At 51.2% G+C, this 18,330-nt stretch overlaps 1 protein-coding gene across 6 annotated transcripts in view; it reads right to left on the minus strand.

Moving 5' to 3' along the window:
- Positions 1-18,330, minus strand: part of KCNIP1 (potassium voltage-gated channel interacting protein 1) — a 422,695-nt gene that overhangs the window by 215,323 nt on the left and 189,042 nt on the right. The window contains exon 1 of one of the 6 annotated variants that reach the window (XM_021076582.2): positions 15,985-16,117. The exons of 3 other annotated variants lie outside the window; for them this stretch is intronic. In XM_021076582.2, coding sequence (XP_020932241.1) covers positions 15,985-16,045 — 61 coding nt within the window. In that variant the 5' untranslated portion in view covers positions 16,046-16,117. Of the gene's footprint in view, positions 1-3,953; positions 4,870-15,984; positions 16,118-18,330 lie in introns of those variants that run through there. 2 more of the 6 variants (XM_085001635.1, NM_001031777.2) reach the window with 2 other exon arrangements.

The raw sequence follows: 18,330 nt of genomic DNA on the forward strand, positions 1-18,330 counted from the left end.
CAGTGGGGTCTGCATTGAGAGGAGCAATACGTGTCCGTCTTTTAGTCTGGCTGCTGCCCATGGACATGAGAGCAGCGGTGGCGGGGGAAGGGCTGTCTCTCAGGCAGCTCAGAGGGAAGTTGTGTGGAGGCCAAATTGGTTCCGGGTTTGAGCTTCCTACATCCCTTTTCCGTCTCTTGAGTTGGTTTATTGCTCTTCCAAAGTCTTGGAAGGAAGCCAAGAGAGGCAGGAAGAGAAGGAGAGAGAAGGGATGGGAGACTCTTATGTTGTCAGTTTCGATGATGTGCGAGCCGCCGGGGAGACATTGCAGAGCTAGCAGCCAGGAGAACGGGGCTTGGAGTTGGCTGTGCTGCTGTGGGAAGCAGGCTTCCTGAGCCTCAACTTCCTCAAGTGTCAAATGGAGCGAATGCCCAGGAGTAGGTGTAAAGTCTCTGAGCGATGGCGGGACAGAGACGTAAGGGACAGACAGGCCTGAGTTCCATGCTGTCCCTGCACTTTGACCTTGGGCCTTGAGCAAGTCACTCCTCTCTGAGCTTCAGCTTTCATGCTTCTAAAATAGAGATAATAACAGGATCTCCCTCAAAGGCTTGTGTGCCAATTAAAGGAGAGAATTTAGGGGATGTGCCCAGCCCGGCATCTGATGCTCCATTTAGGAAGCACACTTTCTCTTTCTCTACACAAATGCATACACAACATCCTTTTTTTCGGGTTTTTTTTTTTTTTTTTTTTTTTGGTTTTTAGGGCTGAACCCATGGCATATGAAAGTTCCCAGGCTAGGGGTCGAATCAGAGCTGTAGCTTCCAGGCATAGCCACAGCCATAGCAACGCAGGATCCGAGCCACATCTGTGACTTACACCACAGCTCATGGCTATGCCAGATCCTTAACCCACTGAGGAAGGCCAGGGATCGAACCTGCGTCCTCATGGATACTAGTTGGATTCATAAGCCACTGAGCCACAATGGGAACTCCCCAAACACCCTTTAATGAGATGACTGACCCGTAGAGTCACTGGGTGATTTCAGAAGTCTGGGGTGAGGGGGCAGCCTGCCTCCCTTTCTATCCTTTGCAGACTGCACGAGATCCTTTGTTATATTGAAGGGATTTAGCCCGGCTTCTGTTCCTCCCTCCATCCTCTTGCTCACCTTGTCTTTGAATGAGTTCTTTCTACCTAGACCCCCGTATACACCTCTGAACAACAGTAACAAGGGCAACAGTGAAAATGCCAAGTTAATGAATTCTCCCTTTAGCGAGAGCTTGCTATGCGCAGGCAGCCTGCTCTGTGCACTCTATATGGTTACATTTCCCTCCATGCTCTTCTTACTTCTCTGCCTCCCTTCCTCCCCTTCTTGACTCTGTTCCAGGCTTTGGGGACACAAGAAATCCAGTCCAGGACAGACAGAGGCTGCAGGCAGGTCTAATCCCAAAAGCACTTGGGTCTTTCCATTACCTCCCATCCTGAGCTGCTCAGGAGACAAATCTCCATCCTTAGCTCCAGTTACACTTGAGTGTTCAGACTCTGCCAAGGAGCTGAGGTGGTCAGTATCATCCCTCTCACTGGACACACAAAGAAACTAAGGTTCACCTGGTAACTTGCCTAGAGTCTCACAGCCTATGAGAAGCAAACCTGGGGTTTAAATCGAAGACTCTCGGGTCTCCAAATCCGATTCCTTAGTTGACAGAAGAGCACCTGGGCCCTCAAACCTACCGATTATCCCCATTTTTCTAAAGAACCCAACTAACAGCGTGAGATCCATTCAGGGGCTCCCCTCAGGCTCAGCGTGCTGGGACCACAGGATTCAAGGTAAATTCAAGCTGTATATGTTCCACCAAAGAGAGATACACAAAACTTTTGGTCTGTCATTATTCGCCACCTATTATATGAATCTCTCCATCAGTGATAGGAATAATAAATGCTACCAATATTAAGACCCACTACTATTTGTTGAGCCCTTGCTATATGCCACATACCTAAAAGCTACAATAACCCTATAAGGTCGGCATACAGTTATTCCTTTTCCAAGATGAACAGATGCCCTGCAGGTGACTAACTTGCCAGAGCAAAAGGTGGGCTTGGAGATACTGGACTTGAAGCCACTTCTGTAACGCCTCCCAGGATCTGGGGTGGCCGGGGGAGACTGCTGCCAAGAAGAGCTTTTCTAGAGGTGTGACATACCTCTCATTCTTACTGCAGAAAAAAAAAGGATGCAGAGGAGGAGGCATGGACAGTCCAGAAGCAACTGGTGGGAGGTGCCATTTTCTCCACTGCTGCTTGTATTCAGTCAGTGCAGAATCATGGCAGAATGCGGTTGGGCCAGGCTGACATCTGGGGGATCCAGGGAACTCCTCCCAGCTTTTCAGGTAAGAAGGGCTGCTGGGGCACCTGCCCTGGTCCTGGGGTGAGTGCAGGTGCCTTGCGATGTGTGGGGGAGCAGCCCAATGACTCTGCACAGTTTGGGGACACTGAACTGACATCTAAGAGCACAGCCTGTGTCCTTCTGTGATTCGATTCTTTTCTTCTACAAGTATTTATGGAAGACGGACTATATACCAGGCACAGCACTGGGGCACATGCTGAGAATACAAGGCTCACATGAAAAGGATGCTGAAAGTACCAACCATGAAGAAGAGATCTAGAGGCCTGAGCTGATTTGTCTTAGTCTTTCCCACTGTTGACAAGGACACCTGGGGCAATTCAAATTTGGAGGGCTGAAAATCCTTCTGTGCAGCCCCATCCAAGAAGACAGACTGGACAAAGGGAATGACGGCCTGAGGTCCTCCGCCACCACCATCAGCCTCCACCCGCACAACCCCTCACACCGCTGCCTCACCATCAGCAGCAGCATCAGTATCCCTACCCTCACCATTAACACGTTATCATCGTCATCCCCACTATAATCCTCACTATTACCATTAACGTCATCGTGCTCTGTCACCACCGTAAGTACCACTGATCACCAGCAACACTAGGGCCATTCACACCCCTATGATCGTCCGTCACCAATACCTCTGCCATCATTAACGTGACCCCTCCTATAACCACCACGACCACATACGACATCAGCCCCTATCACCAGCATCTTTGCCACCGCCGCCAACACCGCCACCGACACCGCCATCACCGCCACTGCCATCACCGCCACCACCAAGAGCATCAGGACCACTCTGGTCAGTATCATCATCTCGATACTGATACCCACCATTTATGCACCGCCTCACTGTTGACTAAACACTTACACAAACATTACCTCATTTCATCCCCATGACAACCCCATGAGTTGATATCACCATTGTTTTTATTTAATAGACGCAGAAACTGACATGCAGAGAGGAGTTTAGCCATTTTCTCAAATTACATAGCTCATAAGGGGTAAAGCAGGACTGGCCTTCAACACTATTTTACCCAACACCCCTTTTTTTCTGTCATCGACTCTAGGTAAGCAGTTATGGAATGGTCCCCAATGTTCTATGTTTTTACATTTAACTATAATCTTTGACGTTGAGATCCTGCGGATATGCTGAGGGGTCCGTGGGGGATATCAGAGCTGTGCCCAAGTTTCTTTGCTACATGAATCCCAGTCAGAGGATCTCAAGCCCTCACGCCTCTCTATGAAGCGTCGATTCAAGTAACCAAGTACCAGTTGTGAGCTCAGAACTGTGCTGAACTTCTTGGAGCAGCTCAACAGGGCAGAAAAAAAGGTCTCGGTTGATGAGGAAAGTGTCCTCTTACTGGAGAGTCAGGCATGTTTGCAGGGAGTGAGTACAGAGCAATTCAAGGCCGTCAATTGCTAACTCATGTAACTCACGCAGGACAAACGGTGAGGGCCTGGGTGGGAGCGGGGAGCGGATGTGATGTTGGCGCTTATCGCTGGGATGTGGGGGAGGTGGTCTCTGGGAGACTTACGGGGAGGAGACCGGGCAGGGGGAGAGGGGACAGTCCCGATCTGCACTTACTTTGTCCTTTGCTCATCCTTGCTCTCTACTGCCTTCCAGGAGCCGCTCCTCCACCTCGGGGAAGGTGCACAGCCTGAGCCAGGTCGTCGGGTCCATTCTCTTCCCTTCCGTTTCCGATGACAACTTTTCTGGTGACCTCCTCCAAGCCACAACCACTCGAAACAGCACGGTTGTTTTCCATTCCTTCTTTCTTGTTACCGACTTCACTGGCACTGCTCGCGCTCTTCCTTCGGCCAGCAACTTCACCCCCTGCCTTCCTGCCTGGGCCAAGCCCTCGCTCTCTGATCGGCCTCAAGCACCCCCTGTTCCAGCCTTCCTCTCTGACTCTCCAGCCCTGCTCTTTGGGAAGAGAGGCTTTCTCCCTCTCCAGAACCCTTGCAGTGTAACACAACCTGCAATTTGGTGCAGTCAGATAACCACATGCAGCCTAGCCCAGCGATGAAGCATGTGGGCACCAGAGTCAAACCATCTGGGTTCAAATTCTGGCTTTAGCCACTTCAGAGAGATGAGACATTGGCCACTTCCTCATTCCTCAGTCCTTCACTTTCCTTAACTGTAAAGGGTCAAGCGAGAGCACTAACTTCTTCATGATGCTATAAGGTTTCTATGAAAACCAAGCTGCCAAAGTGTCTGGCACATGGTCGGAACACTATAGATTTGTGCTAATGTTATTATTGTCATCTGCGTGAAGCTCCTTGAGGGCAAAGGCAGTGTCTGTCCTACATCACTCGCATCTCCTTCTGGCGGCTTCTCCTTCCGGGGAAAGCAGATGGAAGCCTGAACTGGATCTCAGGCAGTTTCCACGGTGTGGACCAAGGCACAGACCAGTGGCTCAAGAAGGTCAGGAAGAAGCAGGGACGGTGGGACAGTGCCGGCGAGGGCAGATGCAGCAGGCAAGAGGGAGTGCAGGCTGCGCCTAAAAAAGTCAGGGCAGGATTCAATACTCAGGCTTCCGTCCCAGGCCTTCCTCGTCCTTGCAGTGCCCCTCGGGGACAGGGCAGATAGCAGGGTGCTTCTAGGAAATGAGTGGGGCTGCGTGGGAGTCCATCAGAGCTGGTGTGAATCCTGCTTCTTCTACCAGCCATCTGGAGGGACTTAAGCCAGTCACGTGCTCCAGAGCCTCAGTTTCTTTGTCTATAAAATGGGGAAGGGATGAAAGCCTACCTCTCATGGTAGGAGATTTCATTTGTCAGATGGGGATAATCATAGCATGTACCTCATGATGTTACCATGAGAAATGAATTAGAATAGTACTTGGTACAGAGCGCTACCTAAATGTCATTTCTTTTTACTCTTCTTTTTATTATAAAAGCTTTCTTTTTTTTTTTTTTCCTGATCTACAACAGGAACGCCAAAGCTTTGAAAATATTACTTGTGTTGCTATCAACACCTTTGTGCAGTGTGTAGCACATAGTAGGTGTTCAATACAGATGAGTTTTTTTCCTTTTCCCATCTGATTTCAATTGTGATGCTAAAATACCCAACAGGCACATCAAGAGATGCTTAAAGCACCAACAAAGTGGAGGCATCAAAACGTGCGAAAGGAGGAGTTCCCATCGTGGCTCAGTGGTTAACAAATCTGACTAGGAACCATGAGGTTGAGAGTTTGATCCCTGGCCTTGCTCAGAGGGTTAAGGTTGCTGTGGCTGTGGTGTAGGCCCACGGCTACAGCACCGATTAGACCCCTAGCCTGGGAACCTCCATATGCCGCAGGTGCGGCCCTAGAAAAAGGAAAAAAAAAAAAAAAAAAAAAAAAAAAAAAAAAAAAACTTGCGAAAGGACTTGTTTTGAAAGTATATTTCAAGAGTCCAGAGTGCTAACCATTATATCATGTGAAAATATTTTGAAAAAAATTATCAGAAAAGTTATGGGAGAAGTTCCCATTGTGGCTCAGCAGTAATGAATCCAACTAGTATCCATGAGAACACGAGTTTGATCCTTGGCCTTGCTCAGTGGGTCAAGGATCCAGCATTGCTGTATGCTGTACCCATTGTGGCTCAGCAGTAATGAATCCAACTAGTATCCATGAGAACACGAGTTTGATCCTTGGCCTTGCTCAGTGGGTCAAGGATCCAGCATTGCTGTATGCAGGTCCCAGACATGGCTCGGATCCTGCATTGCTGTGGCTGTGCTGTAGGCAGACAGCTACAGCTCCAATTTGACCCCTAGCCTGAGAACTTCCACATGCCCTGGGTGTGGCCCTAAAAAAAAATTATGTGAAAAATCTGAATTTTATTTGCTTTCTTAGACTTCTCTTACTGTTTCTGTTTTGAATCGTCTAAGTAGTAATTGGTGGGCCAGGTGGTAGTGGGAACATAGTCTTAAGGCCTTTAGGGCTTAGAGTCCTAATCCAGCCCAGTGCTGGCACGTGCAAAGGAGAAAGGGAAGGAAGTGACGAGGGGAAGGCTCTCTAAGAGACCCTGCTAAGCATGCAATCTGACCGCTGGACTATCTGGGAGTCTCACATGGGCGAGCCCCTGGGATGGAGAGAAACTGCAGCCTCTGCCACACGGACACGAATGCACTGGTTTCCCAAAGGCAGCTGGGCCTTCAGAGCCTTTACTCAGCCATCAGCAGAGCCCTCCTCTCCCTCCAGGTCTGAGGTCAGATGAGTGAGAAGGCCAGCGGCTGTCATATCCTGTCCCGGGAACGTGGAAGCTAGCCACAGCTGTTCAACCTCTTGGGGATCAGAGGCCTGCTTCCCCTGGACGTGCCCTCAAGCTGGAGGAGGTGCCTTCGAATGGCACAGGCTTCAAATCCTTGCTCTCTATTCACTGGATGACCACAGAACCTCCCCGAGCCTCAGTTTCCCAAGCTGCAAAAGGAGGATAATAATACAACCATCCAGGACTGCTACACAAGTGAAAGATTAGGTATGTAGAAGGCTCTGGGACTCCGCAGGCCCTCACAAGATAGAATCCTCCTCCTTGAGCCCAGCTTCCTTCTATTTCTAATTCCTACCCTCAACCATCCTCTTAACCCCTGGACGAGTGCAGGAGGCTTCTAACAACTAAGGCTGTTCGTTTGTTTTCCAACAGAGACGTCCGACCAGGGCCCCCCCTGGAAGAGGCATTTGACTTTCATGCTTCAGGCCCTTCCTTTGTCCATTAGACTCCCACGAACTTCTGTCAAATCTTCAAATCCCACGCAAATGCTTCTGCACAAAACCCGGGCGGCCAGCCTGCTCTGCCATTCTGAGCACTGTCAGTGAAATCCCTTGCGGAGAGAGGGTGCTTGTTCACGCGGCTCTGTCCTGCGCCCTGTCCTGGCCTAAGGTCTTGGAAGCAAACTTGGAAGCACAGCTGAGATAATGGCTTGTAGCAAGATTGAGGATCTCACTTGGCTGGAACAACATTTTAAATTAGCAAATTAAAACGTAATGGGCATACAGAGTCCTGTCCTTCTGTTTCATTTAAGGCGGGGGGGGGGGAACAAAAAGAAAAACAGATTAAGGATCAATCACAGACACTCTAACCTGGGAACATCTGACTTCCCAGCAATTCATAAAAAAACAAGCAGCGCCGGGGAAGCCTGAGGTTCTGACGCTCAGGCTGTGTGACTGTGGGCAAACCGCTCACCTTCTCTGGACTCGTTTGGTGATCCTAAAATGATACTCCAAAAGGAAGCCTTCAATCGAGGTTGGCATACAGTCCTATAATTACACACACATATATGTCCATATACTCACTTACGCGCTATAATCCATGCTCTAAGTCAGTGCTTCTCTAGCTTTAGTTGGCATCCAAGCCACCACTCTTGTTAAAATGCAAGAGCCGACAGGGGCCTGGGACCCTGCATTCCTCATAAGCTCCCAGGTGCTATAGACACTGCTGGTGTGAGACCCACACTTTGAGCAGCCTGGTTCCAGACAGCAGTCACTTGCCTCTAAGACACCCCTGCCATGTTCGGACCACTGAATCTGACACAAGTTACGGCACTGAATCCTCATAACGACCTTGGAGGTAATTACCATCAATATCTTAGTTTTCTGGATGTGCCAACGAAGGTGCACAGAGGCCAGGGGACCTGCCTGAGGTCACACAGCTACCAAGTTGCACAGCCAGGTTTGGACACCAAGTCTGTCTAGCCAAAGTCTGTCTAGCCAAGAGTCCATGTCCATACCTGCTGTACCACACATATGTGTGCAACACAGATTTAAGCCTACGTGTGGCTGAGGACGGGAAGGGAGCTGATGCGAGGGCAGGAGGCAAAGCCACCAGCAAGTTCTCGAGTTTGTTTCCTTTACAAGGATGACCACTCATTCACCTCCCTGCCTCTCTGGACTCTGCAAACACATGGAGTCTGGTGCCCGATTCTGCTGGTTGGAAATTCCAACAGCCTTGGAGGTATTTAAGGGCCCCGCCCTCACTGACAGGCAATGATGGCTGTAACAAAGGAAGAAGAATTTAGTTCACAGAAGTGATTAGAGCAGAGGAGCGATGTTTAATCCTATTAATGAATCTGCTAATTGGCCTTCTGCCCCCAATCATTTCATATTCAGGCTTTTGCAGCATCAGAAGAAATGGAAACAGATCCAGTGGTGGTTGGCGATGGGGCTAAAAGCATTTTGCTCAAGGCCTGCCTGCAGATGGCTCGGTCGTGCCGTTTGGCTAATGAGGTGCTCCGCCTATCCCTGGATGCCTTCTCCCCCACCTCCAAACACCCCGTTTTATTCTGGCTGTTCTTCCTCGAGGCCAGGAGGGGAGGAGGCTGGTGAGGTGTTTAAGAGCTCAGGCTCCGAGATCAGCCAAAAACCAGGCACTGCTATCTGCTAGCTGTGCAACCCTGGGCAAGGCGCTTCCCTTCGCTTTCCCTTTGCGAAATGGGAATTGTAATAGGGTCTGTCCTCTGGAGCTGGGGGGAGGTTACTATAACGTGGGAAAGGGCAGAGCAAGGTGCCTGGCACAGAGGGCAGCCAGGTCAATGGCAACTATTATTATTATTATTAATTATTGTTATCATCACCATCACTGTCATTATTATTATTAACCCTTGCAGATGATTCAAGTTCCCATAACTGATGGCTTCCATGGAGTTCCCATGATGGCCTAGCATCCATGAGGGCGGAGGTTCAATCCCTGGCCTTGCTCAGTGGGTTAGGGATCCAGCACTGCCGTGAGCTGTACTGTGGGTCACAGGAATGGCTTGGAACACCGCTTTGCTGTGGTTGTGGTGTAGGTCAGTGGCTATAGCTCCAATTCGACCCCTAGCCTAGGAACCTCCATATGCTGCAGGTGCAGCCCAAAGAAGACAAAAAAAAAAAGAAAAAAAGAGAGAGAGAGAAAACTGATGGCTTTCCCCAGGAGCTGTGATGCAATTTCTCTCCCCCAGAAAAATTGCTTGGGATTGCAATGGCCATGGCTGTGATGGCTCTGGGTCCCAGGAGGGCGAATCAGAGGCCACAGCTCGAAGGCACAGAGATCACAAAAGACTCCCCAGTCACTGCACAGATGGAGCAACGGAGGAGGAAGGTGTCTGACCCGAGATGGGATAAAAGGCAGCAGTTACTACTACTTAGTACCACCACGAGTTGCTAAAATCATCTCACCTTCCGTGAGGCTCTGTGCGCACTACCTCCTTGACCCCTTCCACAGCCCTACAAGGGAGATACGGCAGACACTGCCGTGGTCCTCATTTTAGAGGGGAGGAAACTGAGGCTCAGAGAGGTTCAGCTCAGCTAAGAAGCCAGCTAAGAGTCAGAGTTTGACTCCGACGCGCTCATTTTAGCCCAGTGGTCCTAACCATTACACAGCCCCACTTCTAATCCCCTGACTTGAGTCAGGTGCCGCTCCACTGCCTCCCACCCTGCCGCCCCAGACAGGCCTCCAGGTTGGCCTGAATGACAAGAACTACCCACTGCTCTGCTCCCCTGGGCATGGACCGCTAGGGTATGGACCACTAGTAACAGTCCCACTGGTTATAGCTACTCCCTAAAGGTGACCTATTTAAAACACCCCCCAGAGGGAGGGGAAGCATTTAATGTCAAGTTGTCTGAAGGTCCTAGGGCTCCGTCAGTCAGTCTCTCAGACTCACACACACACACACACACAGACACACACACACAGTCTCTCTCTCTCCCCCAGTACGGCTAGTTTTCTGCCTGATGAATGGCAACATCAGCTCCAGGGCCATTATGCAGAGCTTCGCAGCGCTTCTCCCCATGAGCAGACCCAGATTTCTCATCTGCGTTGCCGCCTTCCTGCACTACGCGGAGCCATCAAGGACTCACACCCTGGTCTATCCATCCTTACCTCCGTGCAGACAACATCCATCCGTATCAGGCCTTGACAGAGGCCCTGGAATAAGACTCATTCCCTGAGAGCTAGTCAGAGAGATAAATGCGTAAATCCATAATCACCTAATGTTCAGGATGGTAGCCAAGGTGCGCAGCGACAGCTGTAGGGGAGCGGGGGAAGGAGAAATGTGTTCTGCCTACGAGAGTTTGGGAGGAAGGGCTATTGAATGAGGTCTTGAAGGATGTGTAGGAGTTCACCAGACAACTAGGGCGGTGGAAGTGGAGGGAGAGTGGGGAAGCCCAAGTGGCTCCTGGACAGAAACAACATCAGGGAAGCCATGCCAAGGCACACGTAGGGGATTGCTTAGTGAACCAATAACCCAGTGGCCAAACATACAAGTCCTCGCTCTCATTCAAGATGAACATGAACCTGAACTACAAGGGCGGCCCTTGTGGATCAGTCCTCACTTTAGTGTTTTGAATGAACCAACAAAACAGTGAAAGCCTAGGACCCTTTTACGTCTTCCCACCTTCCCCAAAGACACGACATACCTGCTGGTGTTCAAAAAATGAGCAGAATGCTTCTTGACTGCATTTACAATTTTCGGCTTTCCAAGAAATACCTGTTCTAAGTGTACTATTAATTATCTGTACCAGGGCTTCCTGTACCACTGACGCCTTCCAAGCTTCATGGTGGGGAGGCTTAGATCCAGGATTTTGGTGTCATGACTATCAACGTTCTCCATGCAAAGATAGTCTCTTATCATAAGCTTTCTAGGGCTTCATTAATCATGCAGTAAGTTATGGATTCATTCATTCATTCATTCATTCACGCACTAATTTCTTCAATCATTCCTTCTGTCATTCCCTCACTCCTTCGGTTGCTTCCTCATTCATTCAACCATTCATTCTTTCACTCACTTGCTCATGTGCACCTTGACAAAGCAGCTATTGAGCAAAGCCCTTCTAGGGATACAAAGAGATCGAAGACACAGTCCTTTTCCAGGAACCAGGCCAGAAACCCCCCCTGATTTTAGGCAGTGGTCCTTTCACTTCCATCATTCAGTCTTTTCCATCACCCTCTTCCTATGTGCCTTAAGCTCCACTGACTTTCTTCTGGGATGGAGGGACCAGAACCGTGCCTGGCACTGGGTGTGGGCTCCCCATACTTTCGTGACTCTTGGGGGTGGGAGTGGGGGTTGGGGAGCAGGAAGACTCTTTTCACCACCTCCCCCCTTCAGGGTAAACATACTCAGTACAGTCCACGGACAAAGCCAATGCAAAGCCAGCAGACCAAAGAAGAGAATTCATTCCAGGCAGAGCACTGGTAGCTGAAATTCCAGTGGGAAGCTAACTTTTCCTGCAGGGTCTGCAATTCTGGGAAATAACAGAGAGCAGCCAAGCATTCCATTACTTATAATTTCCTCCAGGAAAGATTTCTGGAGTACCTACTATGAGCAAGGAACCAAGCTGGGGACCATGAAGGATGATTTGAAGTAGCTCCCCCCCAAGAAGCCAACACTCAGGGCAGGAGTAGGGGGTCAACGCCTCCATCAATTGCCTAATTGAAAGCATGACTTGAGTGTCACGAGAAAGCACACCTTGAAAGATTACAGAATTTAGATGGGAGAAATCACTTCTTCCTGGGGCTTGGGGAAACCCTCCTGAATGCGGAAACAGCTTAGTGAGGTCTTGGATGTGGACAGAATTTTAACTATTAGACAAGGGGGTAGGGGAAGGGTAATACAGAGTTAAAAGGATGGACTAAGATGCAGAAACAGGTAATGCTTAAGGCACAAATGCCTCTGTAAGACAGTATTCCTCTTAAACAGGCGTAAGAACACCGGCGTTTCCTAGGTGCAATGACTTGCCAAAGGTCTCTTGAGCCCAGGACAGGGTGACAGCAGGGCTACTGCTCCTCTATGCCTTGCTGCCTCCCGTCGGCCTCCCAGATTTCCCCTGGTTTGAACAGGCTCCCCGAGCAATAAACCCCAAACCCAGTCTCCTCAGGAATATTATGCTTCTGTAAGGTCTCTGAGGCTCCAAGGGGCTCACTGACCCAGAAGCGAGGGGACTAGTCCCTTGTTTGTCTTTTACTTGCCATGTGGTCTTAGAAAATGCATGGAAAAGCCGTGGGATTTTGTTTGCTCATCTATTCAATGCTGGCGATCCCAGCCCCGTCCTTTCTGAAGGTTCTGAATGGCTTCCCTCGGTCACGGTCACGGAGGATTGATAACCCAGCCACCCTGCGGAGTGGGATTATTTACCGACAGGCAAATCTCCACTGAGGTGCCCTCGGGCGCATGATGTCCACCCTAAATTCTCTTGCCCCCACCGCCCAGCCACTGCACCTGCAAGATCCTCCTCAGCTCACCCCTGACATCCCAAGCCTTCAGAGCAGAGCAGTGTCCTTTGTATGCTAAGCACAAACAAAGCTCCTGGAGCCAGACAGCCTACCTGGGCCTGGGGTGCAGAGGCTGAATCTTCTTCCCATTCTGAATGAAAAACCGACAAAGGGGCCCGGGCAGAGGGTCCCAGGAAATTCATCTGAAAGTTTTGTATTCAGTGACGTAGCTATGACATTAGTTCAGATTTCTGTTGCCCCCTGGAAGCTGTCCTTGAACGCCCAGGTTGGGTTAGGCATGTCCCCTGGCACTAAATCACATGGAGCTTTCTGGTCTGTGATTCCAAATTGCATTTTTGAAACAGGCTGGGTCTTTGTTGAACAAGATACAATGTTTTCAGGACCAGCCACAGAGCAGAGGTCAGGGGAGACTGCAGCAACAGGACAAGCATCTGAGCACCTGGGGTCTGGGTCCTGGTTTCCCGAACAGAGCAGGAAGAAGCCTCCAGAAATGAGCTGCGAGAATATCCAGAGGCACAGACTCCTTCCAGGATGCCTTACTCGAGGCATTTGGAAGCCCCAAACAGCAGAGCCATAAATTGAATAGTAGTTAAAATTTGCTGACTACTTATGTGGCGGAGCTGGTGCTAAGCATTTGATTTGCATTATCCCTGAAATCCACAAAAACACAACAGCTATTTTAAGATGGTAACTACTACTGTCCCTGTTTTATCGTCGAGGAAAGCAAGGCTTAGTCATACAGCTAGTAAGTGATAGAGCCTGGATTTGAACCCAGCAGGGACATCAATTCCTGAGCTGAAAATCTCCACCACTCTCTTCTGACTGCTTCTAATTAGATGTGAGCCTGATGTCTCAGAGATCACAGTGGCAGCTCTGAGCATCGGCAACAGAAATTGTCAAATTTGAGAACCCGATGGAACCTGAGAAAAGGTCGGATGTAACGTCCCTCTTTTACGAAGGTGAAACCGAGGTTGGGATGAGGGGAAGGGACCTGACCACGGTGTCACCCCTAAACACTAGCCTTTCCTGACAGTTTCCAAGCCACCTCTCTGCCTGGAAGGAGTCTTCTGTGGATCAGGATTCCACTGAGCAAGATAGGAAGATAAGAAGACTTGGCTCCAGGGCAGATGCCTTGGAAAAGGTGCATAGCTGGAGCCTCAGGCACTTCCAGCCAGTGTGGCGGGGTTTTGAGCAAGTGGGGCTGACCGACCACCCAGGGCTCCCCCAGGGCTCAGGGCAGCTTATTGTGGCAGCGCAGCCAATAGCCCGGGACTCGGAATGAGCTTCAAACACGCACCCTTGTGAGTTAAGAGCGAAAGTGCAGATAAAACCCCAGCACTGTGTCAGGCCCACGTTAGGCTTGCTGAAGCCTGGTCGTTATCCACCCCAATTCTCTTTCTTAGATGCCTAAGAGAGAAGCAAAGAGCTCTGGCCTCTGGGAATGCTGTGGGAATTCATCTGCGATGCCTCAGAGTTTTGCGCAGGAAAACAGAACGGTAGACAGCAGTGTCTAGGTCAGGTCTGAACTCTTAATCTTTGCCCATCCCTGGGTGAGCAGCTCCACATCCATCGTTCTATTGATCTTGGCAGCTTTCAACAGTCTCCTCTGGGCCCTGATGGCTGCAGCCAAGACAGTATGTGAGGCAGGGTCCTCCCCATCTCCACTTCCTCCACACCCAGTGTCCTGCCTGGACACTGCATGCCCGTCCATTTTATGGATAAGGAAACGGAGGCTTCGAGAAGTGGAAAGACTTGCCCTAGGTCACCTAAGGAGGGAGTGATGGAGCCGAGATTTGCACCCAGACTCTGTTGGCCTCTATGGTCCAAGAATTTTCTGTGACACCTAGCTGCCTCCCAGGAGTGTCACGAGCATTCACAATATTTTAAAACAAATCCAAGTTTCTTGCCCCCAGAGATTCTGGCCTCTGGAAACTCATGGTGGTCAGATGGTGGAGGAGGAGACCAGGATTTGGTATTGAACTTTGTCCCCAGTCAAGCAGTATCTGAGGATTCGTGAGAAGTAGGGCTCTGAATGTCAAGGTCTTGGAGCAAGGCTTGCAGACCTGTCCTGCCTAGAATTGGTGTAAAAAAAAAAAAAAAAAAAAAAAAAAAAAGGAACCAGTCCCTTCCCTGCCAGGAGGGTGTATACATCAGCTGGACAAATGGGCCGAAGTCTTTTCCCATGTTCTAGGTTCTGAATACCAACCCAGCATCTTCACCTAAGATCTTCACCCAGAGATCTTATTCCAGTATTCAGCCAGCCTGACGCCTTTGCCAGGTTATCCATGGGGAACTAGCTGTGTGATGCAGACTTCCCTAACGAATCAGGAAGGGCGAAGCCCAGAGAGTAGACTCATTGTGGACCCAGGGGTCCTCCATGACCCTAACGCAGATCTCATTACTAGCCAGCATAAGGGGTAGGAGCTAGAAGCCCACCTGTAACAGAACCTGGGCTCCAATGGGAGACATAAAGGCTGAACTGACAGGTTACTTAAAATCCTTCTACGACTCACCTGTATATTTGAGCATAAACCCCAAACAAACCAAACCCATCATATTCTTTTTCCCTAACTGCATCCAGTCTCTGTATTCTATGCACCAACTTTCCAACAGCTGGAGTGGAGACCTGCTTCGTCCCCATGGTTCAACACATGCTTTCTCTAACTTTGCATGGACCCATTGGACAAGTGTCCCGCTGGTGAGACTGGGCTTGTCTCAACTGGAGTCCTGGTGGGAGGGACCCCAGGCGGTTATGCTTTCTAACCCCTGATGTTAGCTCACCTCTCGGCCTCGACAGTACCCTCAACTCCCCAGCGGCTCCCAAGCACCGCAGCATCCTCGTGCAACGCCCTGGCCCCGGAGTCACTGAGCCACCAGGACACCAGCCCTGGGAGTTTCACCACCTGACAGCAGTGGATTCCTTTTGGCTTGCAGTGGTTTACTAGAGTGGGCAGACAGCACTCTCTCCCTGATGAGGGACCCCCAGGTCTGCGCGGCATTGCTGCCCAGGAGGACTGTGTGGATATGAGAGCACCCTCGCTGGATGCCCACAGTCGCACAAACACCAGGCGTCACGAGAACGAGAAAAGCGTCCCAACATTTCTACCCAGACAATCTGGTCACCCCCACCTGTGAATCTGTCTCTTCCTTCTGCACTTTGAGATTCCCCAGGGGGAGGGTCCTGGCACGGGGTGCCTTAGAGGAATCCCAATGTCCCCGAGGCCGGAACCGGCTCTGCCTCCCTCCTCAGCAAGCTCACTAGTGTTCACGCCAACCCTCTTACTCCTTTGGCTACAGGAGCTTGAACCCGCTCCTGATGGAGGTTGAGGGGGTGGGTCCAGGCTCAGGGGGGGCAGGTGGCACACCTCAGACCAGCACTGAGCATCCCTGAACCCAGTGAGGGGAACAAAAGGAAGAAGAAGCAGGCTTACCTTTCGAGGGTCGTCTTTGTTTGGTTTGCAGAGACGAGAAGGTGCCCATGACGGCCCCCATGACAGCGAAGACTTGTGTGCGACTTGGGACCCCAGGCCCTGCCCCTCCCCTCTCCTGGAAAGAAATCAGTGTGGATCTTCCACTCCGAATTGGAGGAGAGGGGGAAAAAAAAAAAAAAAAAGCGCCCGGCGGCTCGCTCGCTGCAGCTTGGTATTCAGCGAGCGTGGGGCTGGGGCGCTGGGAGCCTTTTCTTTCCTTCTTCAGCCCCGCACATGCACTGACTCACAGGGCCGGCGGCTCCGGGCCAGCCTTCGGACCCGGGCCTGGACGCTTCCCTCTCCGAAGGCCGAGGACGATGCCCCGAAGAAGCCTGCCTGGCGCTGGACACCGGGCCGGCGCGCCCGCCCGGCCGAGGCTCCCAAGCCAGCGCCGCGTGCGGTGCGGGAGCCGCGCTCGCCCGCCCCTCCTGCCGCACGCTCGGCTCCGCTCCCGGCGCTCGGGCTGGGTCTCGGGGGGCCGAGTACCAATCATGAATGAACAGAGCGGGGACGGCGTGGAGCAGCCCGCGCGCCTGCCCGCCGCGCTCAAAGCGAGTCTGAGCCGCGCGGAGAGCCGCCGGCGGGTAACCCCGAGGGGCGGGGCGGGGCCGGGCGCACGGGGGGCGCTGGGTGGGGGCGGGGGTGGAGGTGGGGGGTGCGGCCGCCTGGCTGCCGGGTGGGCTTCGGGGGCAGCAGATGTCTCCCTGGGAGAACGTGTGTGTATGGGGAGGGGGGGGTTCCTCCCGTGTGGAGTGCGTTGCTTCATTTTGACTTCAAGAGAAATCTTTTTTAACCCACAGCCTGAATTCATGGGGTCGGAAAAAGTCTGCTCCACCCGGGGAGGGATGAAAAATACGCTTCCAACTGGGATGTCCAGGGAGGAGGGTGCCCTCCGGCTTCTCCAAAGCCAGGGCTACTTTGAGTGACAGGGAAGTGGGGAGGGGAAAGGAGCCCTCCGCCCCTTTGGAGGCTTCCTTCCTCTTTTGTTTCTTTCCTCTCAGTCCCTTGTCCACCCCTAAAAACTTATCAGCCATCGGTTAGGGGGCAGGATGTGAGCGCTGACGGAGTGAGGGCTGGGTCTGTGAATCTGGGGAGCTGTCTCTCTGCTGTGAGTTCTCATTACAGATCACACAGAGCCCAAGCCCCAATACCAATCTTGGTTTCTCATGCAAAAGGGCAAAGTTTGAGTCCACTCACCCACCCCTAAGGAGGTAGGGATGGATTTTCCCCCAGTCCCCTCCCCTCCCCCAAGCTGAGCTGTCTGGGTTCCCACCTTAATCTCTGTTTGCAAGTCAGAGAGTTCCCCAACATGTGGCCTCATACACAGTCACGCAAACATACATGCACAGGTCCCACAAGCCCACACAGATGTTGCTGTTTGTTGTACACACAGACTCAGAGCTCATAACACCCACAGGTGCACAGAGAGGACTCCACACAAGACACAAACACGCAGGCATGCAGATGCATATACACCCAGGGCAAAAGCACTGTAGTCACCCACATTCACACTGACTCAAAAACCACACAGCCATACAGTCATACCCCTAGGATACGGGGCCCCTCAGGAACTGCCTCCCCTCCTTCCAGCCCTTTAGCTGGCGTTCCTGGGACACAGGTGGCCTGCAACTTGACCAGGGACCCTGACTCATTTTATTCACCTGTTCAGCCCTTGATGCTTTCTCAAATCCCAGCACAGGTCCTATTTTGTGCAACAAAATCACATCCATCCCTTTCATTTTCATTCCCATCATCCACTGCTAGAGAACTCACATCATCCCAGTCCTATGTGTCAGGCAGGTTGCATCTAATTACCACCACAGGAGTTCCACCACTGGCGCAGCAGAAACGAATCTGACTAGGACCCATGAGGTTGTGGGCTTGATCCCTGGCCTTGCTCAGTGGGTTAAGGATGTGGCATTGCCATGAGCTGTGGTGTAGGCCGGCAGCTGTAACTCCAATTAGACCCCTAGCCTGGGAACCTCCATATGCCATGGGTACAGCCCTAAAAAGCAATAAGTAAATAAATAAATGTGTAAATCAGATTTGAAAAATAATAATGATAATAATAATTACCACCACAGAGAGAAAATGAGGTTTACCAAGGACAAGAAATTGGCTTAACGTTACCCAGACAGGATGTGGGATTAGCACTTAGAGCCCAAGGCTCTGTCACCACCTCCTGGGGCCCTCCTGTTGGCAGATGAGGACACTGTGGGCCACTGAGCTGGGGAGCTCTCCTCTGGGTCCCACCAGATTCAGAGCCTCTGCTCTCCTAACTGCCGAGTCAGTGCTTATCTGTGTCCA

Source organism: Sus scrofa, chromosome 16 (genome assembly GCF_054392235.1).
Source record: "Sus scrofa isolate SSC_HxYL_T2T_F1_AM1 chromosome 16, Sscrofa_HxYL_maternal_Yorkshire_Landrace_v2.0, whole genome shotgun sequence".
In the NCBI taxonomy this organism is placed as follows: domain Eukaryota; kingdom Metazoa; phylum Chordata; class Mammalia; order Artiodactyla; family Suidae; genus Sus; species Sus scrofa.